The sequence below is a fragment of the Chiloscyllium plagiosum genome, chromosome 13 (assembly GCF_004010195.1).
Source record: "Chiloscyllium plagiosum isolate BGI_BamShark_2017 chromosome 13, ASM401019v2, whole genome shotgun sequence".
Taxonomy (NCBI): Eukaryota; Metazoa; Chordata; class Chondrichthyes; order Orectolobiformes; family Hemiscylliidae; genus Chiloscyllium; species Chiloscyllium plagiosum.
The window spans coordinates 49,515,920-49,539,674 of record NC_057722.1 but is presented as its reverse complement, the minus strand read 5'-3'; the positions used below and the strand labels follow the sequence as shown (position 1 = coordinate 49,539,674).

At 41.1% G+C, this 23,755-nt stretch overlaps 1 protein-coding gene across 7 annotated transcripts in view; it reads left to right on the top strand.

The window, feature by feature from the left end:
• Window positions 1-23,755, top strand: part of atp11b (ATPase phospholipid transporting 11B (putative)) — a 175,332-nt gene that overhangs the window by 7,198 nt on the left and 144,379 nt on the right. For 6 of the 7 annotated variants that reach the window (XR_006313418.1, XR_006313419.1, XR_006313420.1 and 3 more), the window contains exons 2-5: window positions 4,768-4,884; window positions 10,010-10,099; window positions 12,018-12,098; window positions 16,596-16,703. Coding sequence is in view for 4 of the 7 variants with exons in the window: in XM_043702354.1 (XP_043558289.1) it covers window positions 4,768-4,884; window positions 10,010-10,099; window positions 12,018-12,098; window positions 16,596-16,703 (396 nt within the window). In the remaining 3 variants the exon portion in view is untranslated. The remainder of the gene's footprint in view (window positions 1-4,767; window positions 4,885-10,009; window positions 10,100-12,017; window positions 12,099-16,595; window positions 16,704-23,755) is intronic. The other variant, XM_043702356.1, reaches the window with a different exon arrangement.

Below are 23,755 nucleotides of genomic sequence, written 5' to 3'. Positions count from 1 at the left end.
CTGCCCCACTCTGGGTATCGTTATCTAAATAGCTGTCCTGTATTGCTGCTACATCCACCTTGCTTTGTGAGTCTATATTTCCTCTGAACTCTTCTCCCCACCACACCTGCCAAAAAAAAGTTTGTTTAAAGCCCTAGTTTTTTGATTTGCCAGGACACGGATCCCAGCACAGTTCAAATGAAGTCCATTCCATTAGAGCAGCTCACTTCTGCCCCAATACGGGTGACAGTGCTTCACGAACTGAAACCCATTTCACCTTATACCAATTTCTGAGCCACATGTTTAACTCCTAGATTTTATTAACTGTATGGCAGTTTATTCGTGAATCAGTAATAATTCTAATATTATTGCGTGAAGGTTCTGCTTTTTAATTTAGCTCCTTACTGTAAAGTCTTTCAGTAGAACATCTGTTCTAATCTTATCAATGTCATTGGTATCAACATGGGTGATAACAACAGGATCCCTCCCCTCCACTCCCAAGTTTTTCTTTAGCCCTGAGGGGATCTGCTTAATCCTGACATGCAGCTTAACCTTTGGGACTGCTGCTCATGACTACAGAGAACCTAATTCTACCATAATTATATTCCTATTCCATCCCTTGACTTGAATGGCTGTCTGAGTCAAGGAGCTATTCAGTTCACTCCTCCTTGCAGTTTCCATTCTTGACTGCATAGCTTACCAGAAGCTCTTAACATTTGGGCAATTGCAGGCTCCTGCATTCTTGTACCTGCCTCAACTGCAGTCATACCCTCCTGTTCCTGATTACAAATCAATTTCTAATTACCTTGTTTGATGCATGTGCTTGCCCTTGGAAGCAAATTGTCCAGATAACCTTCACCTTTCCAGATGTGTCACAATGTTTGTAGTTTCAAATCAAAGTTCCTCAATTACTACAAATGCATTCACTCTGGATCACATTGGTGTGCAGCAGTAGAACATCAACCATCCTGCTACCACTATTGTATTTGTTTTCGATTATATAATTTAGTGACTCTAGAATCAGTGTTTTTCACACTGATATTTCACTTCATTAAATTTAAAAAGTATCAATGCTATACTTAAGCAAGAAAATGAAGAGGGAAAAAAAAACACTGGAGACCTAAGCACAAACTGAATACTTTAAGTCTTGAAATGTTCACCAGTCATACCCACTAATAAGCTTTATTCTTGATTCGTGATGTCACTCAGCTGGTGGTCTCACTGCAGAGGTCCATGTCTTATTTTCTGTCGCTCCACTTGTGTTCAAGTCAGTGTTTCACCAATGTCGTATTATAGAGCATCAGTTGGTGATGGTTTAACTTTAGGGTCATCATACCACAGGCAAGGGGAGAGGTTGAGAAGGAGAGTCCTTCATGGTAACGTGAGTCAGTGCAGGAAACCTTTTGTGACTCATGTACTAGAACACAAAGATCCCTGTGTACCTCTGAATTCTCTTTTTAAATAATTTGCTTTACTTTTCTTCCTAGCTTAGTGAGCAACTTTACATTTTCCCACATTATACTCCATTTGTCACATTTTTGATCATTCACTTAATGAAGATGCAGATCAATAAAGATAAAATATGGAGAACTCATTTGGTTGTCAGTTTTCAGGGATCCTTTGGAATCTGTTCATGGTGCACAGTTAAGTTATAAAGATATTAGCAGGAATGAGAATTGTGCTCTTCTCTTTTCAATTCCTAAGTATTTTTAATTTATGAAATAATATGGAGTAATATCTGGACAAAACATGTACCCCACCACCAAATATTCATATTTAGTTCCCCATCACGACAAATTAAAATACAAAAAGTTTCCTGAGAATTGCATCATTCACACATAGTCTAAAAGTTATTCATCATGGAAACAGACCCTTTGGTCTAAATTGTCCATGCCAGCCAGATATCTGATATTAATCTAATCCCATTTGCCAGCATTTGGCCATATCCCTCAAAACCCTTCCTGTTCACGTAAACATTCAGATTGTTATAATTGTAGCAGCCTCCATCACTTCCTTTAGAGGCTCATTCCATACATCCACCAACATCTGCGTGAAAAAGTTGCCTCTTAAGTTTCTTTTATATCTTTCCCCTCCCACCTAGCGGCCTATGCCCTCTAGTTTTGGACTCCTCTATACTGGGGAAGACTACCTTGGCTATTCACCTTATCAATGCCCCTCATGATTTTATAAACCCCTTAGCCTCCGATGCTCCAGGGCAAATAGCCCCAGTCTATTCAGCCTCTCCGTATAGCTCAGACTTTTCAACTCTGGCAACATCCTTTGTAATCTTTTCTGCACTCTTTCAACTTTAACAACAACTTTTCTAAAGGGAGACCAGAGGGAAAAAAATGGGGAGGCCAGATGACTTGGTAGCTTCGGCCTAGATGTAATCATGATTAAGTATATTTGTCTGTTGTAAATATTTGCTTTGAATTAATAAGCTTTCAATTCAACATATACTAATTTTATGCTAACTTTTACTGATGAAGGGCTTTTGCCCGAAATGTCGATGTATCAGCTCCTCAGATGCTGCCTGACCTGCTGTGCTTTTCCAGCACCACTCTAATCTTGACTCTTAAGTCTAGCAGCTACAGTACCTAATTCCGCCTGTTTCCAATTAATCAAGTTACATGCAATGCCTGGTAGGGGAACTCAGACCACCAAAGTTAAGGGAGAGTTATGGGGAAGGGCTAAATCTAAATGGAGTCGGAAGGGCATATAAGTTAGACCTCCTCTTATGGTCTCTTCTTTCCCTAAAATAAATGGTGACCAGTTAATTATTCTATTAACTCTAATGACTTGCTTGGTTACTTGCTTTGTTAGGGATACTTTGTAAAAGACACCATTTTGCGGTGCATTGGTAGTCCTACCTCTGAACCAGAAGGTCCAGAGTCAAGTTTGATCTCTGGATTGGGATGGCCGATCTTGCTGATGTTCATTGATGATGCAATTTCATTCTTACTGGCACATTTATTGATGGTCACCCTTCCATAATTCCAACTGATCTGGACTACTGCTTGCTGGCTTATATTGTCTCACTTAATAGGCTGTTTTCCCTGGAGCGTCGGAGGCTGAGGGGTGACCTTATAGAGGTTTACAAAATTATGAGGGGCATGGATAGGGTAACTAGACAAACTCTTTTCCCTGGGGTCAGGGAGTCCAGAACTAGAGGGCATTGGTTTAGGGTGAGAGGGGAAAGATATAAAAGAGACCTAAGGTGCAACTTTTTCATGCAGAGGGTGGTACGTGTATGGGAATGTGCTGCCAGAGGAAGTGGTGGAGGCTGTACAATTGCAGCATTTAAGAGGCATTTGGATGGGTATATGAATAGGAAGGATTTGGAGGGATATGGGCCGGGTGCTGGAAGGTGGGACTAGATTAGGTTGGGGTATCTGGTTGGCATGGACGGGTTGGACCGAAGGGTCTGTTTCCATGTTGTACATCTCTGACTCGAGTTGGTTTGTCCAATGAACAAAGGAAGTTGGTTGCGATTATTAGAAGTCAGCTGCCTCTGCTACAGGGCATTACTACAAAAGTTCTTCACGGTAGTGTCCTAAGCTCAACCATGTTCAGCTGCTTTGAGAGTGACCTTCCATTCGTTCATAAGATCAGAAGTGGGAATGTCTGCTGCCAATTGTATGAATGGCTCATAAGGTAGTGGACCAATCCATGGCCAGAAATACAGCCAGGTCTCTAAAACATCCAGAGAGAATTTAATCATTACCCCATGACACTTGAAGCCATTACCGTTGCAATAGTCCCATTAGCAACAGCTCAACATTGTGGGGGTTACTATTCTCAACTGCCTCTCCTCCCACTACCCTCCGGGGAAAAAAAGCACCTTCCTAAAAGGTTGTCCACAATCTGCAATGCAAAAGTCAGAGTGCAATGGAATGTTCTTCACTTATCTGGATTACTGAAGCTGGACAACATCTAGGACACAGCCCTCTTGAATGGTGCAGAGAATGTAAATTTCACCCCCTCCACCACTAATAAATGGAACCATGTGTAACATATAGAAATTGAATGTGCAGAAACTCTCCAAAGCCTCTTGGACAGCACCCTCCAAAAACATGATCATTGCCATCCAGAAAAACAAGGGTGGCAGATACATGGGAAAAGCATTATCTGCAAGTTTCTTGCCAAGGCAGTCACTGCTGTCACTGGGAAGTATATCACCATTCCTTCAATGTTGCTAGGTCAAAATCCTTGAACTCCTAGGAATGTGAATGTACCTACACGAAAGAGAATTGCAGCAATTCAAGAAAGCAGCTCACCACCACCTTCTCCAGGTCAATTGTGGGGATGGGCAATCCGTGGTAGCCAACCAATGAAGCCCAAATATCCTTAATTTTATTTTCTACAGAATGGCCAACTTTGGCTTTCGTCTGCCCTTGGACCTTCTCACACTTGAGCTCAAATGTGACCAACTCTTTCCTGGTTCTGGATTTTCCCACTTAAATGCACCCTTTCCAATAGAGACACTTTACCTATTCTTCCATCCTATACTTTGCAAATACCTGGATGAATCTGTTCTTTTACTTCAGCTTTTAACAAAAGTTCTGTCAACTGATATCGAATATGTGTATTGCTCAGATTCCTACCCTTTATCAGGAATGACTTTCCTCTAGTTTTAAGTTGTGATCACATTGACAAAGTTCAGAAAGATTTGAGTACTGTTTAATTACTAAAACCAGAAATTAGTGGTATTTAAATTTTGATTGTGGTATTTTGAATAGTTCTTTATATTATGAAATGTACCTTCTAACAATTTTTTTTCTTTTGCAGGGATTTGACCCACCACACCAAAGTCCCACAAGAACAATTTATGTTTCCAATCATTTCCCCCAGTATGAGAATTTTGTTCATCAGAAGTTTCCAGATAATAGGATGATATCATCAAAGGTACGAAGGGTCGACAATGCCTGCTTTTTCTAATACTTATTAGCACTGATTACAAGGATCACTATCACAATGAGAAATTTAACTAATATGATCGTCTTGGTTCACATCTGCTCTTTTTAATATAAAATGTAATAAAAGAATGCTGTAAATCTTTAATTGTTTAAGTGTAGTAAAACATCCTAAGACAATTTCCAAGCTTAATTACCAGATTAGTAAAGTCTGAGGTTCAAAATGTATGGTCAAAGTTTAAAGAGCATCTTGGACAAAGAAAGGTTTAGAAAGAGAATCCAGCCCTAAGCAATCAAAGGCACGCAATCACTAATGAGCAATAAAAAATAATCAGGGATATGCAATAAACCAGCATAAAATGTTAGAGAAACATTATAGGTGGGAACAGATATGTCGGCAGTGATTGCGAGGCCATGGAGGACTAAGATAAAAAGGATGCAGATTTCAAAATTGCAATAAACATCCATTTGCCTTCCTTATTACCTGCTGCTTAGTTTTGTGATTCATGCACGATGGCATCTAGATCCCTCTGTACTGAAGCTTTCTGAGGTTTCTCTCCACTTAGATAAGTTGCCTTTCTATTCCCCAATCAAAATGGATAAATTCTCACTTATCAGCATTAAACTTCATCTCCAACGTTTTTTGGTTTATTCACCTAACCTGCAAATTTCTTATTTCTTTATTGCCACTTGCTTTCCCACCTATTTTAGTGTCATCTGCAAATTTGGCTATTGTACTTTTTACCTCGTCATCCAAGTCATTAATATTGATTGTAAGTAGTTGGGGCCTGAGACTGAACCCTCTGGCACCGCATTAGTTACATTTTGCAAAACAGAAGAATATTCCACTCTCTCTGCTTTCTGTTAGTTACGCATAGTACTAAAATCTATTATGAAGGATTGACTTGGAAATGTCCAATCTACTTAACCAGAGTCAACATGGATTTAAGAAAATAAATTTCTTTAAATTGTTTGAGGGTGCAACCACTAGAATGTATATGGAGACATTGGGTATATTGTATTTGGGTTTTCACAAAATGTTTGATGGGTGTAACCCAAGAGGTTAATACCTTAAATTCGAATTGAGGCTTGGAGGTAAATGTTAGTGTGGATTGAGAATTAGTTAACGATGTGAAGAAAAATAAACAAGAATCTTTCAATGACAGGCTAGTGGGATACAACAAAGATCAATGTTTGGCTTTATTTATAATGTTGTTTATTATTTCAATGAGGGATGAGAGTGTAACATCAAGTTTTCTACGTTCTGTTGAAAAGTTAGCAATGAGGGAGATACAAACACTTGGAGTTAAACACCGGTTTGAGAGTGAGCAAGGACTTTGGTAGATGGAAAACAATGGTGAAGTATGGTGTTTCCTTTTAGAGTCATAGAGATGTACAGGATAAAAACAGACCTTTTGGTCCAACCTGTCCATGCCAACCAGATATCCCAACCCAATCTAGTCCCACCTGCCAGCACCTGGCCCATATCCCTCCAAACCCTTCCTATTCATACACCCATCCAAATGCCTTTTAAATGTTGCAATTGTACCAGCCTCCACCACTTCCCTGTCAGCTCATCCATACAGGTACCACCCTCTGCATGAAATAGTTGCCCCTTAAGTCTCTTTTATATCTTTCCCTCTCACCTTAAACCTATGCCCTGTAGTTCTGGACTCCCTGACCCCAGGGAAAAGACTTTGTCTATTTACCCTATTCAAGCCCCTCATAATTTTGTAAACCTCTATAAGGTCACCCCTCAGCCTCTGACATTCCAGGGAAAACAGCCCCAGCTTGTTCAGCCTCTCCCTGTAGCTCAAGTCCTCCAACCCTTGCAACATCCTTATAAATCTTTTCTGAACCCTTTCAAGTTTCACAACATCTTTCCAATCGGAAGAAGACCAGAATTGCACGCAATATTCCAACAGTGGCCTAAACAATGTCCTGGACAGCCGCAACATGACCTCCCAACCCCTGTTCTCAATACTCTGACCAATAAAAGAGAGCATACCAAACACCGCCTTCACTATCCTATCTACCTGTGACTTCCCTTTCAAGGAACTATGAACCTGCACTCCAAGGTCTTTGTTCAGCAACAATTCTCTAGGACCTTACCATTAAATATATAAGTCCTGCTAAGATTTTCTTTCCCAAAATGCAACACCTTGCATTTATCTGAATTAAACTCCATCTGCCACTTCTCAGCCCATTGGCCCATCTGGTCAAGATCCTGTTATAATCTGAGGTAACCCTCTTCTCTGTCCACTACAACTCCAATTTTGGTGTCATCTGCAAACTCACTAACTGTACCTCTTCTGCTCGCATCCAAATAATTTACATAAATGACAAAAAGTAGAGGACCAAGCACCAACCCTTGTGGCACTCCACTGGTCACAGGCGTCCAGTCTGAAAAACAACCCTCTACCACCACCCTCTGCCTTCTACTTTTGAGCCAATTCTGTATCCAAATGGCTAGTTCTCCCTGTATTCCATGAGATCTAACCTTGCTAATCAGTCTCCCATGGGGAACCTTGTCAAACGCCTTACTGAAGTCCATATAGATCACATCTACCGCTCTGCCCTCATCAATTCTCTTTGTTACTTGTGCAAAAAACTCAATCAAGTTTGTGAGACATGATTTCCCACACACGAAGCCATGTTGACTATCCCTAATTAGTCCTTGCCTTTCCAAAAACATGTACATCCCATCCATCAGGTTTCAGTCTAACAACTTGCTCACCACCGACGTCAAGCTCACTGGTCTATAGTTCTCTGGCTTGTCCTTACCACCCTTCTTAAACAGTGGCACCATGTTAGCCAACCTCATCTTCCAGCACTTCACCTATGACTATCGATGATACAACTATCTCAACAAGAGGCCCAGCAATCACTTCTCCAGCTTCCCACAGAGTTCTAGGGTACACCTGATCAGGTCCTGGAGATTTATCCACTGTTATATGTTTCAAGACATTCAGCCAATTTTGATAGTATTAGGCAAGAACTTTCAAAAGCTGATTCGGGACAGATGTTCGCAGGTAACGGGACGGCTGCAAAATGGGAAGCCTTCAGAAATAAGATAATGAGAATCCAAAGAAAGTATATTCCTGTCGGGGTGAAAGGAAAGGCTGGTAGGTATAGGGAATACTGGATGACTAAAGAAGTTGAGGGTTTGGTTAAGAAAAAGGAAGGTATAGACAGGCTAGATCAATTGTAATATTGATATTTTGCAAGGTGTCACCATCTATTTCCCCACATTCTATATCTTCCATGTTCTTTTCCACAGTAAATACTGATGCAAATACTCATTTAGTATCTCCTCCATTTTCTGTGGCTCCACACAAAGGCCACCTTGCTGATCTTTGAGGGGAAATGAGGGCTGCAGATGCAGGAGGAGAAAGTGAGGTCTGCAGATGCTGGAGATCAAAGTTGAAACTTTATTGCTGGAACAGCACAGCAGGTCAGGCAGCATCCAGGGAACAGGAGATTCGACGTTTCGGGCACAGGCCTTTTTCTTAACCAAACGTCGATTCTCCTGTTCCTTGAATGCTGCCTGACCTGCTGCGCTTTTCCAGCAACACATTTTCAGCTCTGATCTTTGAGGGGCCCTATTCTCTCCCTAGTTACCCTTTTGACCTTAATTTATTTGCAAAATCCCTTTGGATTCTTCTTAATTCTATTTGCCAAAGCTATCTCATGCCCCCTTTTTGCCCTCCTGTTTTCCCACTTAAGTATAGTCCGACTGCCTTTATACTCTTCTAAGGATTCACTCGATCTAGCCTGTCTATACCTTCCTTTTTCTTAACCAAACCCTCAACTTCTTTAGTCATCCAGTATTCCCTATACCTACCAGCCTTTCCTTTCACCCTGACAGGAATATACTTTCTTTGGAATCTCATTATCTTATTTCTGAAGGCTTCCCATTTTGCAGCCGTCCCGTTACCTGCGAATATCTGTCCCCAATCAGCTTTTGAAAGTTCTTGCCTAATACTATCAAAATTGGCCTTTCTCCAATTTAGAACTTCAACTTTTAGATCTGGTCTATCCTTTTCCATCACTATTTTAAAATCTAATAGAATTATGGTCGCTGGCCCCTAAGTGCTCCCCCACTGACACCTCAGTCACCTTCCCTGCCTTATTTCCCAAGAGTAGGTCAAGTTTTGCACCTTCTCTACTAGGTACATCCGCATACTGAATCAGAAAATTTTCTTGTACGCACTTAACAAATTCCTCTCCATCTAAACCCTTCACACAGACTGGGACTGCCATAGTGTTGAAAGTTAAAATCCCCTACCATAACCACCCATGTTAGGAAAAATTTAAAAAAAGGCTTTTGAATGGTCGAAATCACTTAAGTGTTTGCGTTCACAAGGAGGGGGTGTCCTTGCACATGGTTTGCGAAATAAAGGAAACAACTAATAAGGCAAATTATGTTAATATTTTTCCAAAATGGATTGGAGTGTATGAATCTGCCAACTTTTTATAAGGCTACATGTGGAATACTGTGTGCAGTTTTGGTTTCCATACCTAAGAATGGGCATACAAGCCTGAAGCGGAGTTCAGCAAATATTCACCAGACTGATTCCTGGAATGAAGAAATAGTTATGTGAAGAGAGATTGAGTAAGCTGCATTCTCTGAAGTTTAGTCGAATGAAAGATGGTTTATTTAATCATAATGAGGGGTTACAATCTCAATCTTGGATCAATCATCTAGAATTATGAAGAGAAACATCTTCACTCAAGTCTTGTAAATCTTTATAATTCCCTGCATTGAAGAGTTGTGAATATTCAGTTCTTCACAACAGACATTTGATAAACACTGAAGATAAACAACAGTTATGGGAATAGTGTAGAAACGTGGAGTTTAGAACAACAGCCATGATCTCATTGACTTACTACACCTCCTATTTCTGATGTTCCCAGATGGGATCTCTCACTTAGTAAAGCAGTTAGATTTGTATTTGTTTTGAGTCACATTAAAATTGATTATTGTTCCCGATAAGCAAAGACTCTACTGGCCTCTAATTTGACAAAATAAATTATTTTTTGCATTTGAAACCATTTATTAGTGCAATTTTCATTTCTAAGTAATAAGTATAAATGACATTCTTTTTCTCTTACAGTACACAGTATGGAATTTTATCCCAAAGAATTTATTTGAACAATTCCGAAGAATAGCTAACTTTTACTTTCTCGTAATTTTTCTAGTGCAAGTAAGTGTAACTATGTGGCTTGTTCAGTGATAACAACTTTCGACCAGTTGAAGCCTTTTATTAGGTAACAAATACTTGATTCTGAAATGATTTCACCCATAGCTATTAAATGTCATCCCCTCTCCAAACATTCAGTTATTGCCTTGGATTCAGGCTTGGGACCCAGAGGTCAATTTATGTGCTACTATTGATGACTATGTGATCATGTGGTTTGTGATTGATCAGCTTGATTGATCAGAAAATGCATTTCTCTTTTTGTAGATAAATTAAGTCCAATAAAGTGTTAGAAAACATTTGAGTGCTGACAATAGTATAACAAAGAGGACATTTAGACTATAAACTTGAAACCTTATGATGGAGCTGAATATATTCAGTTTATTTTTACAAACTATTTCTTCGTCATACGTGCTTGGGCTAAAATTTTTAAACTGTCTTTTTTGGAGAGTGAGCTTCTGCCTCCAAGAAATCAAATAGCAAATGTGTTATCTTGACCTTGCATATTTGCAATGAGCCTCCATCTTCTGATGATTTTGGCAGTTGTGGAAATTGCCATGATGGTTATTTCTATATACTATTGTATTTAGTAATTTTAAAACAAAAGCATTGAAATTTCATAGTTTGAGGTTTTTAGAAGAAAAATATTTGAGGTTTCAAGCTTAACACAGAATATGAAAGGTAATTTCCACGTATAGTAAATTTATGGTCTGAAATGAGAATGCATGTTTTTGAAACAGATTGCCAAACTATGCTTTGTTTAAAAAAAATGTAATTTATTGGATATTTTATCTGATGTGCAATGTTCACTTCAGAAAATCTTAGATTAGATTACAGATTACATTACAGTATGGAAACAGGCCCTTTGGCCCAACAAGTCCACACCGACCCGCCGAAGCGCAACCCACCCATACCCCTATACCTAACACTACGGGCAATTTAGCATGGTAAATTCACCTGACCTGCACATCTTTGGACTGTGGGAGGAAACCGGAGCACCCGGAGGAAACCCACGCAGACACGGGGAGAACGTGCAAACTCCACACAGTCAGTCGCCTGAGGCGGGAATTGACCCCAGGTCACTGGCGCTGTGAGGCAACAGTGCTAACCACTGTGCCGCCGTGCCGCCCACTGGTTTCTGTTCCTAGACTGGTTTCTGTTCCAAGATTTTAAATTTTAAGATGCAACATAACCTGGCCATTCCTTCAGGAAGGAAAAGTCATCTCTCAGATTTTCAAGTTTATCTATACATCCACTTTAAGGTGATTTCTGCATAGCTGCACTTACTGTTGGGGCCACTAAGCCCTTCAAGCCTGTTCTGCAATCAATATGATCATAGCTGATCATCCAACTCAGTATCCTGTGCTCATTTTCACTAGATACCCTTTGGTCCGTTTAGTCTTAACAAATATATCCTAATCATTTGTCCTGAACCACTTTCTGTAACAGAGAATTCCACAGCCCTGCTACTGTCCCACTGAAGAAATTTTCCTTATAATTACTAAGCAGCCTACCCTGTACCCTTAGTGTGATCCCTTGATTTTGCTGTTAATTGTAATATAAAAAAAACATTTAAGGTATGACAGTAGAAATGTCGCGGCAGTTGCTACTGGGAAATGAAAGAACTGTTCTGTGATTTAGAAGGGAGAGGAAAGGAAAGCTGTGTTGGAGTAACAATGTCATGTAGCAGGTTTAAGATCAACTATTCTCCACATTACTTTCATAGGAGTAATATGCATTTGATCCAATTATAGTCCAGTATATGCTGTATTGTCAGAATTTTATTGCCAACAGCATGATCTCAGATTATTGCAAGTCAATTCTTCTTAGTGCTAAGTCTTTGAAAGTTTGGAAACATGTACTTTGATGCATTCACATCAATAATTTATGTTGTCTTCATATTAGTTATTTTCATCTGTTACAGTTGATGATAGATACTCCCACCAGCCCATACACCAGTGGACTGCCATTGTTTTTTGTAATTACAGTAACTGCCATCAAACAGGTAAGAAAGAAAGCTAACTTAAATCATATTAGTCACAAAATCAGTGCATTTTTGAATTTTAAACTTTTATTTTGTTAAGTGAAACTGACTAAAAAGGTAGGTAGATATATTACTCGCACTGCAGAGAAATTAGTCATTAAGATATTTGAGAAACTGGGTTTAATTTTAGTCCATTTATCCTTTGTGGAGGGAAGTCTAAATGTGACAACTCTGGAATACCAATCAAGGTTGGAAAAGAAACTCAAATTATTTCACTCTTTTAAGGGTACTATTATTGAGCAAAGATATCTTTGCTTCTTGAACAGTTGTTTCTGAATCACAGAATTGTTGTAGTGCAGAAAGAGGACATTTAACTCTTTTTGTTTGCACTGGCTATCCAATGAGCATTATGACTTAATTCCATTCTCCTGCCTTGCTCCACCCCATACCTTTGCATGTTTTTTCTGTTCAAATAATTATCAAATGAACTCTTGAATGCTTCAATTGAACCTGCCTCCATCAATCTCTACACAACGCGATCCAGACTTCAGTCACCCCTTGTGTGAAAAAGTATTTTTCTCTCATCATATTTGCTATGTATACATATCACTTTAAGAAAGGGAGTGCACAGATTTGAACCTTTTTTTGAGGAGTAACCGTTTCCTACTATCTATCCTTAGCCCTCAGTTCAAAAGTCTCTGGCAAATCTCCTAAGTTTTAACTTCAAACTATTCTCATAACTGAAGTTTATATTCTTGGAAACATTCTTGTAAGTTTCTGCTACACTTTCCAATGTGTCTACATTTTTCCGCTAGTGTGGTGCAGAGAATTGTGCACAATCCACCAGCTGAGGTCCAATAAGTGTTTCATTTAGGTTCAGCATAACCTCCATGCTAGTGTACACTTTGCTTTATTTATTTGGATTTACTCGTGGGATATGAACATCATTGGCTGGCCAGCATTTATTATCTGTCCTGGAGGAGGTGTTGAGCTGTTTATTTGAACCATGCAATTCAATGTTGTAGATAGATCCACAATGTCCTTATGATGGGCATTCCAGGATTTTGACCCAGGGCAGTGAAGGAAGGTGATGTATTTCTAAGTCAAGATGTGAGTGGCTTGGAGGGGAACTTACAAGTCGTGGTGTTCCCATATATCTGCGCCCTTGTTTTTCAAGATAGAAGTAGTCAAGGGTTTGGAAGATGCTGTCTAAGGAGCTTTGAGTTCCTGCAGTGTATCTTGTAAATAGTAACAGCAGTGTGTACTGAGCATTTATGTTGAAGGGAGTGGATTCTTGTGAATGTGGAGCCAATCAAACTGGCTATTTTGTCTGGATTGTATCAAGTTGTTTTTGTCTTGTTGGAGTTATATTCATCCAGGCTATTGGGGAATATTCGATCACAGGCTGGCTTGTGCCTTGTAAATGATGTATAGGCTTTGGGCAATCAGGAGGTGACTACTCTCCTAAATATTCTTAGCTTCTGATTTGCCCTTGAAGTCTCTATTTATATAGTGAGCCCAGTGAGTTTCTGATCAATGGTAACTTGTTTCTTGCTCCCTGTCAGCCCAAGCCCTACTGGACATTGTCCAGATCTTGTTACATTTGAATATGGCTGTCTTGATACTGAATCAGTTTGCAAATGGTGCTGAATATTGTGCAATTATTGGTGAACTTGTCCACTTCTGACTTTATGGTGCAGGAAAGGTCATTAATGAAGATGGTTGGACCTAGGATACAACCCTGAGGAACTCCTACAGAGAGATCCTGAAGCTGACATGATTGACTTCCAACAACCATGACTCTTCCTTTGTGCCAGATATGACTCCAACCTGCAGAGAGTTTGCTCTTAATTCCAGTTTGCTAGGGCTCCTTTATGTTCCACTTGGTCAAATGAAGCTTTGATGTCAAGGGCTGTCACTCTCACCTAACCCCTGGAATTCGCTCTTTTGCCCATGTTTGAACCAAGGATGTATGAGGTCAGGAGTTGAGTGGCCCAGGCAGAAACCAATCTAGTGTCACTGAGCAAATTCTTGCTAAGCAGATGGATGTGCCTTGATATCACTGTTGATACCTTCCAATCCTTTAATGATGAGCAAGAACAGACTGATGGGGTATAATTGACCGGGTTGGATTTGTCCAGCTTTTATTTTTGTACAAAATAATCCCGGGCAATTTTCCACATTGCCAGGTAAATGTCCAGTGTTGAAATAGTTTGGCTAGGGGTATAGCAAGTTCTGGAGCACAACTCCTCAATCCTGTTGGAACGTTGTAAGGACCTTTGAAGCATCCAGTGCCACTGACCGTTTATTAATATCACGTGGAGTGAATCGAATTGACTGAAGGCAAACATCTGTGATTTTGGGGACCACTGGATGGCACTTTGGACTGGAGCTTACTGTGAATGCTTCAGCTTTATCTTTTGCACTCGTGCTGGATGCTTCCATCGTTGAGGATGGGGGCAGTTGTGGAGCCTCTCCAGTGAGTTGCTTAATGTAGTCTAGACACTGCTTTATTAACTGCACTCTCCACCTGACCTGCTACCTTCAATTATCTATGCACAGGTATTTCCAGGTCTCTCTGCTCATAAACCATTTAAGTTTTGTACCCTATGTTTTGTAATGGTTTTCCTATCAAATTCCATCATCTCTCACTGCCTTACATTGAGATTTGCCACCTATCTGCTCATTCCATCAACTTGTTAACATTATTTGGAGTTCTACACTCATGCTCACAGTTTTCAATGCTTCTAAGTTTTGCATTTTCCACAAACTTTGAAATTGTTCCCCACACATAAAGATCTAGGTCATTGATATGTATCAGGAAAAGCAAAGGTCCCAATGTTGACCTTCGGAAACTCCATTACTAGACTTTCTCAAGCCTGAAACATATTCAATGACCACGCTCTTTTCAATTATTCAGTGTTGCTTCTGAAGACTGAACGATTATGGTCAGTGCCCCTGCAATTTCTATTGTCTCTTCCTTCAACGTGTTACATTCCTTTCCATTTTGCTTTAAATCCTAACTTTGTGTTATATTTTCATAACTTGAAATCAGAATCTGAAGTTGAAAATGATCCATGGACTCTCAGATTATTAAGTACTTAACCAAGCACTTGCCACTTCTGTCAATATCTGTGGTTGACGTTTCCAATGCAATTGCTACCATGCATGTGAGGAAGGGCCTGTGCCCGAAACGTCGAATCTCCTGTTCCCTGGATGCTGCCTGACCTGCTGTGCTGTTCCAGCAATAAAGTTTCAACATTTGAGAAGAGAGAAAAGTAGGGAAATATGGCAAAGATCCAACTGATGTTGCATCTGTACAGTTTACCTTTAGCTATTTACTAACAATTTTGAAATTACTTGGCAATTTTGAAATTAATTACTTCAGAAAATTATAAAGATGCATGCTGGTTTAAGTGTTTGCAGTATTCAATTTTCACAACTAATGGAGAAAGTTCTCTTGATTCCACGTCCAGTGCCATTGATGGATAAAGGGCAAACCACTCTGAGGTTCCTAACTACTACAGCAGTCAACTCTCTTACAATTAGCTTTATTCGTCTCTTTAGATCGTGAGGAAAGGGAGGGAAGTATTCAGACATCCATCTAACTTTGTAGCTCCATGTATAACCATAGTCCACATTTCTCACCAGCACTTCTGATTCCAGCTCCTGGAGAAATGTGGAGAATACCTGGGATCCAACTGTTCCCTCATAGGTGAGGATAAACAGAGACAGTCAAACTCACCCCCTTTTTGCAGCAATAGATGCCATGTGTTATATTTAAATGTTCCAAGGCTGCATATGTACCATTATTCATTATACCATGGCTGACATTTTTGTTTAGGGCAAATATCCCCCAATGCACCCACCCTCCGATTAGTGATCACCTTTCCCTCACCCAGCCCAAACATGATCAGCCTCACCTCAGCACCCAATGGTGATCACCAGTCCCTTCACACAGCCTTTACATCAAACATTGGCCCCTGTGCGCTTCGGACAGTGATTAACCCCACCCACACGTGATGATTCTTTTCCCTGACAGCGATATCCTCCCAAGAGATCATCTGATCACACCCTCCTCTACACATTTTGCCTCCCTCCCCCACAAAAATACAATCTAGCACGACCAATCCAAATCCCCAGCAAAACCACCTCTTCTGATGCCAGACAGAAGCGAGGGTTCTGGAAGGAGAGTTAGGAGAATGGATGCATAACTGGATAAGTCCCATCTGTGAGCCGGTGACATGGGACTGCCAAGCTGTGTTTCTGCACATGCACGATGTTTCGGGCACAGGCCCTTCTTCAGGAATGGAGAAGGGCCTGTGCCCGAAACGTCGAATCTCCTGTTCCCTGGATGCTGCCTGACCTGCTGTGCTGTTCCAGCAATAAAGTTTCAACTTTGATCTCCAGCATCTGCAGACCTCACTTTCTCCTCTCTTCTCAAATGGTCTCAATTTGACATTTCAGCAAGTCTGAATTCTTGATTACATAATTAGTGAAAATTTTGTTTGTGCTTAGGGTTATGAAGATTGGTTACGACATAAAGCAGATAATGAAGTTAACAACACTCCAGTGTATGTGATTCGAAGTGGTGGCCTCGTCCAAACAAGATCACAAAACATAAGAGTAAGTTTTTTTTTCTGCATTTTTTGTACTGTCTTGAAATTTTTATTTGTTTTTGGGATGAGTGTTCACTGACAAGACCAGCATTTATTGCCCACTCCTAATTGTTCATGTGTGACAATGGTGACCAGCCATAGAAACGTGACAGAACAGAAGTCCATGGTAGCCCTCTGGGGCAATACAGTAATTCTGCTTTTACTGCTGTATTATCATAGCCCTGCAAGTTTTCATTCCTCAAGTGACCATGAATTTTTTAAAAAAGTCTGGTGGTAATGTTATTTGAATGTAAAGGGGAGATGTTTGTAATGATCCTCATGACCTAGCATTTGTGAGATACAAATGTTACTTGCCACTTAGCAAGTGTTTTCCAAGTCTTGCTACTTTTGGACAGTGTGCTTCAATATCTTTGGAGCTGTGGGTGATTTTGCAGTTATCAGTGGACTTGTTCATTTAAGACTGTTTGTTTATAGTTGCCTTCCCTAAATGTAGTTCCCGTAATCTGTGGCTCCAAGTCCTTTTATTGCCAACTAATGGGAAACGGCTTTCTCTTTTTGTCTAAACATAGAATCCCTACAATGTAGAAACAAGCCCTTCTCCCCAACAAGTCCACACTGACCCTCCGAAGAGCAATCCATCCAGATCCATTCCCCCAGCCTATATTTATCCCTGACTATGCATCTAACCTACACATCCTGAGCACTATGGGCAGTTTAGCATGGCCAATTCACCTAACCTGCACATCTTTGGAATGTGGGAGGAAACCGAAGCACCTGGAGGAAACCCACGCAAACATGGGGAGAATGTGCAAACTCCACACGGGCAGTCGCCAGAGGCTAGAATCGAACCTGTGTACCTGGTACTGTGGGGCAGCAGTGCTAACCACTGAGCCACCATGCCCCTGTAATGTTTATATCTCCTATTAAATTTTACATGAATTTCCTTTACTGTAAGGAGAACAACCATAGCTGCTTCAACCTAACTTTTTTTTAATAGCTAAAAATTCCCATTCCCGGAACCATTCTGGTGAATCATCTTTGTACCTTCTCAAGGACTTTTGTGTCTTCATAATTATGGCCTAACTAGAGCTTTGTGCAGTTTCAGCTTCACCTCCCTACTTTTGTACTCCATTGCCTCCTAACTATGAAACACAGCATCCCATACGCATTGCTGACCACGCACTTGATGTCCACTGCTACTTCAGAGGCTCTGTGCTCGTGAACCCATGGTCCTTCTGTCTATATGAAGTGTGCCATTAGGTCTAAATTAAATTCCATCTGGTGCTGTGTGCCATTGAATAAACATGCATCATCACTGTTTTCTCATTGGCAGATACTAAGTGTAAAATCCATTTATTGGACATCTGAAATAATAAGCAGGATATGCTGGAGATGCATAGCAAGTCAGACAACATCTTGGGGGATATTTTTTTTTAATTTTTGTGGTTGTTGACCTTTATCCAAACCTGATAAAAGGTCTTGACTTGAAATGCTAACTTTTACATATCTACTCTGCATTCCACTATCCAAAACATGCACTCAAAGCAATGATTGCATGGATTCCTCTCTGGCAACACTTGCTGTCTACCATCCTCCACTATGAAAATCAACCATTTATTTTCTGTCTATGGTCTGGTTTTTAATAAAAACTTACAGTACCCCTCCTGTAAGGGGCTCTTGTGCCACGATGGCCAGGAGGTGTTGTTTCAAGTCCCACCTGCTCCAGTGGTGTGTAATAATTTTGGACAAGTTGATTAGTAAATATCTATACTGGCCCTCCTATTTTATTAAGCAGAAGTATTGTGGTATCTCGTCAAATATTTCTTAAAATTCATGTGGACAGCTTCCATTGCATTTCTTCAACACCTATCTTGGTGACTTCGTCAAAAAATTCGAACAGATTAATCATGTGCAATTGCCATCTACAGACTTATGTGGCTCTCCTCAATTTTCTCAGACTTCTCCAGGAATCTGTTTATTACTTGAACAATTCTGTCTAAGCAGTGCAACTGGTGACCACACAACAGTCCTGCCAAGTGTTAGACACTTAACTATAACAATTGTGTGCATCCTTGATGATTAATTAAGTTGGACTTGCTGCAGCTCCAGCCTGTAAGGAAGGAAGTGTTAGATTCCCCATGACCGGAAACAAACAGACCAGTGTGACACTGAATCTGGTAGATTTAACAGTTAAAATTCATGCGCATCAGTCCCTGGAGCACAGAGCTATATCAATATTTGTCTTTTTTTGTGGCTGACCTTCACTCAGCCCAGCCCTGCTGCTTGACTGCTGTTTGTTCTCACCGCTTGTGAATGAAAATAAGTTTGGGGAATTAATAATGGAAAATATGGTGATAGCAGACAAGCAGGTATTTTGCAAGCAGGTATATAGCCTTAACTCTAGATGACTCAAGTAATATCCCAGAAATAGCTGGAAATTAGGAAATGAAAGGGAGAGAGGAACTAAAAAAAAACGAGAATCATCAGAGAAGTGATGCTGAGGAAATGTTTGGAGCTATGGGTTCTCCTGGGTCCTGATGGACTTCATACTTGGGGTTTTAAAATGGCTAGTGAGATAGAAAATGTATTGATTTTAAGTTTCCCAAAGTTCCCTAGATTTTGGACCGATTTAATTAGATTCAAAAATAGCAAATATAACTTTTATTCAAAAAAGGAGAAAACATCAGGAAGCCATTTATCAATTAGCGTAACATCTGTAATGGGCAATGTTACAAGCTATTATTAAAGATGTTATAGCAGGCACTTGGAAAAGATTAAGGTAATCTGGCAGAGTCGACATGGCTTTGTGAAACGGAACTCAAGTTGAACCAACGTATTGGAATTCTTTGAGTAAGTAAAATGTGTTGTGGATAATTAGATTAGGTTACTTAGTGTGGAAACAGGCCCTTCGGCCCAACAAGTCCACGATTATTAAAGATGTTATAGCAGGCACTTGGAAAAGATTAAGGTAATCTGGCAGAGTCGACATGGCTTTGTGAAACGGAACTCAAGTTTAACCCACGTATTGGAATTCGTTGAGTAAGTAAAATGTGTTGTGGATAATTAGATTAGATTACTTAGTGTGGAAACAGGCCCTATGGCCCAACAAGTCCACGCCGACCCGCCGAAGCGCAACCCACCCATGCCCCTACATTTACCCCTTACCTAACACTACGGGCAATTTAGCATGGCCAATTCACCTGACCTGCACATCTTTGGACTGTGGGAGGAAACAGGAGCACCCGGAGGAAACCCACGCAGACACGGGGAGAACATGCAAACTCCACACAGTCAGTCGCCTGAGGCGGGAATTGAACCTGAGTCTCTGGCGCTGCGAGGCAGCAGTGCTAACCACTGTGCCACCGTGCCGCCCACAAATGTAGAAGGAAACCTAATGATAAACTTATTGCAGAAAAGCAAAAAAAAATTATGGAGGTGGTAACATATTAACATCGATAGAAGACTGTTTATCTGTATGAAAGTCATAAATGGGTCATTTGATGGTGGAAAAATGTGATAAATGGATTAGTGCAGGGTTTTTACATTAAAATTTATGTAAATGACTGATAATGAGTGAGTGGTTTCTAAAGTTGATCGATAGCAAAGTCTTTTGTTAAGAGGACTTAAGAAGGCTACAAAGTGATATAAGATTGCATGAGCAAGATATGGGAGATAGAGCATGATGTGGGAGTGTGAAATTAAGCATCTTGGCAGGAAGAACAAAAATGAAATATATTTACTTAGTGAAATATGGTAGAGCTTTGTAATGCAAAGGGATATAGTGTCATAGTATATGGTAATTAAGAAAATGTAGTGATTGGGACCAGCTGGTTCTTGTTGACTACAAGATTCTTGATTGGCCCAGGCCCAGGTTAATAACCCCAATCAGGAAAGTCCTGGCTGACAAATGCAAACAGGAGATCTAGCAGCTGAGCTGGCTGGTCACAACCAGTGTACAATGCACAAAAAAATATAACCAGGAAATTGGAACCTCCTAAGCTGAGCCCTGACTGAGCTGGCTGGCCACACAGCCAGTGTGTACTGTTGCTTTGTGATTTTTTTGAAGGGGAACTTGATTCCTATACTGGCTGATCTACGCAGTCAGCTTGTTAACTGGTATTCCTTTTTTTTATTGAGGACTGATTTCTAAATTGGCTGTTTTACCCAGTCAATGTGTTTCATGTGTATTTCAGTTCTCATTAGGGGACTGCTGTTTCACTGGTTGATTACAGTCTGTGTTACTCTTTTTTTTCTTTGAGAGAAGGACTATGCTGTTTTTGGTGGCAAGGCTTAGTCCTTACACTCTGGTTTTTGTTTTTTGCATGTGTTTATACTTTTTTAGGTGTTTGCACTGAGCCCCTGTGAGGTAATGCACCTTTCCAGATGAACTGGCCCTCTGTGGGCAGGCCCGGCCCAGCCCTCTGTGAAGACTGAACACCTGTATGTATGCTGGGAAGTGAGCATTTCCTGCCTTCGGGAGCTAACTGTGTTCCTATGAGTGGGCCAGGTCCACTGGATGGGCCACGCCCCTCTGGAGACTCTACACGTGTGTGTGTGTGTGCGCTGTTGGCTGGTGCATTTGCCTTCATGAGTGGACTTTGTCTTCGGTTGTGGACTCTTTTTGGTTGTGCGATCTGCATACGGGAGTGGACTCTGTCTGTGGGAATGGGCTCTGAGTACTGGAGTAGACTCTGTCCTGCTTGTTGAGTTTACCACTTGCACTGCCTTGTGTGTCCCTGGGTCTGGTAGGCCTTACTGTGATTTGGGAGGCTCATGGGTTGTCCCAATAGCTGTCACTTGAGCGCCAAAGGGCAGGTAGGCTGTCCCAAGAGCTGTCGTTCCAAGAAGGGATAATCAGGACGGGCTGTCGTAGAGGTGGCTGGAAAGTGCATAGGGGTAGGCCGAGATCCAGAAGGTCGTAGGGGCTGCCATGTGTGCTGTCATCCTACGGCAGCACGTCCCCCTCCCTTAAGGTGTGTCAGGGCAGTCCACAGGCTGGATGGCGGGTCTGAGTGGGCAAAGGACAGATAGTATGTAGGGGCGGACTGAGAGCCGAAAGGCAGGGAGGTCATCCTCAGCCCTGGAGGTGACTGGAAGGCGCCGAAGAGCATTTTAGTGTACTGCTGGTGGTTTTTTGTTTAGTAACTGATTCCTGAACTGACTGATTTTTGAGCTGGCTGACCACACAGTTGGTATGTAACTGCTGTATTTCAGTTCTTGCTAGGGAACAGTTGTTTAACTGGCTGGTTGCAGCCTGAGAGTTACTGTTTTTCCTTTCTTTTGAGAAAGGACTATGCTGGTTCTCTAGCAGAGCTTAGCTTTTGCACTCTGGATTTTACTGTGTGCCTTTTTGTATTTGGACTGAGCCCCTGTGAGTCAACTTAAAAAAAGAACAAAATATACAAACAGGAGACCTAGCATCTCCCAGTTCAGGGATCTGACTCTGAGCTGGCTAGCCACAGCCAGTAAACTGTGCACAAGTAAATAAAGAGTGACTTGGTGACAGGGTGTGGCCGCTGTGCAGTTATTTCAGTGGTGATGGGAGAAAACAGGACGTGTCTGAAGAACGGTTGCTTGCAACAGTCGTTTTGCAGTTGGGATAAGCATTTCTGTCATGCCTTTAGGACTTGAGGACAGGGCCCAGTACGTGGAAAGAACATAATGTTTTACTGAGCAAATGACATTGGAGCAAATAAAAAGCAACGAGTAATCCAGTTGACTACTTGTGGATCCTCAGCATTTTTATTTATTATAACACGTTTAACTTTCTCCAAAGCACCAGACACAAACCTTCCAAAAGTTGACTGAGTTCATTAAGGCATATTATGAACCCAAATCTCTTCTAATTCTGAGATGCTATCCGTTTTATTTGGCTGTTAGAGAACCGGCGGAATCCATATCAGGATTTTTGATGCCAGTTGTCTCAACTTCAGGGGCATGTAATTTTGGGTTAACCCTGAATGAGATGCTGAGAAGCTGTTTGATATGTGGAATTAATGATGTAACCATGCAGAAGCACCCACTGACTGAAGCCCAACTGGATTTCAAACAATCATTACTCTGGCTTTGTTATTAGAAAATGTGGCAAGTGGAAGCTACAGGACATCTTAATGGAAGTGGATTCTATCATCTGTCCAATTGAGCATGGGGAACACTACTTGAATGTAGCCAAATGCAGGGCATATCCTGAGCAGAGGAAACCTCGGCCAGCCCATAGCATAATTCCACAACAAAGCTGAGCCTTGGCCAAGTGGCTAAACTGTTCTTCAGGATCTGGGTCAGCAAACCATTGTAATTGCTGCTGGTATGCAGATTCGAAACAGCAAAGGAGTCCTACAAGGCCTGACTAGAGTAAGAAAACTGGTAGGCAGGTACCAAGGACAGTGCACACCCTGGAAAGTTCCCCTGCATGTGGGTTGGAACAATTAAATTGGTTAGTGACATTCAAATCTGAACTGAATGTTTGTTTAAATTGTCACCCAGTTCCCATGGAAGTCGATACCGGCACAGCTGTTTCTCTGGTTGCAGAATCTGTCTTTAACAAGATTCGCACAGGACTGCAACCCTTAAGTTTGTACAAGACTTCAGCCAGCCTGAGAACATAAATTGGGGAACCATTGTAGCTTAAGGGTGCAACTCTGATTCCAGTCTCCTATGAGAAGCAGTTGGTGCAGTTACCCCTGATGATGGTAAAAGGCTTGGGCCCAAGCTTATGGAGTAGAATTGGTTGAGAAAGTTTGGCTTAGATTGGCTGAACGTTTTTTGATTAGAAAATGGCTGCATCAGTGAACTCCTAGTGAAATACCCAAGAGTGTTTCAGGAAGGGCTTCGGACTATCAAAGGGGCCAAAACCACTTTACATTCAAAGTTTGTGTAAAGATTTGTAGCTCGGGTGCTCGTTGCTGTGGTTCTGTTCGCCGAGCTGGAAGTTTTTGTTGCAAACGTTTCATCCCCTGGCTAGGCGACATCATCAGTGCTTGGGAGCCTCCTGCGAAGCGCTTCTTTGATGTTTCCTCCGGTGTTTATAGTGGTATAAACACCGAAGGAAACATCAAAGAA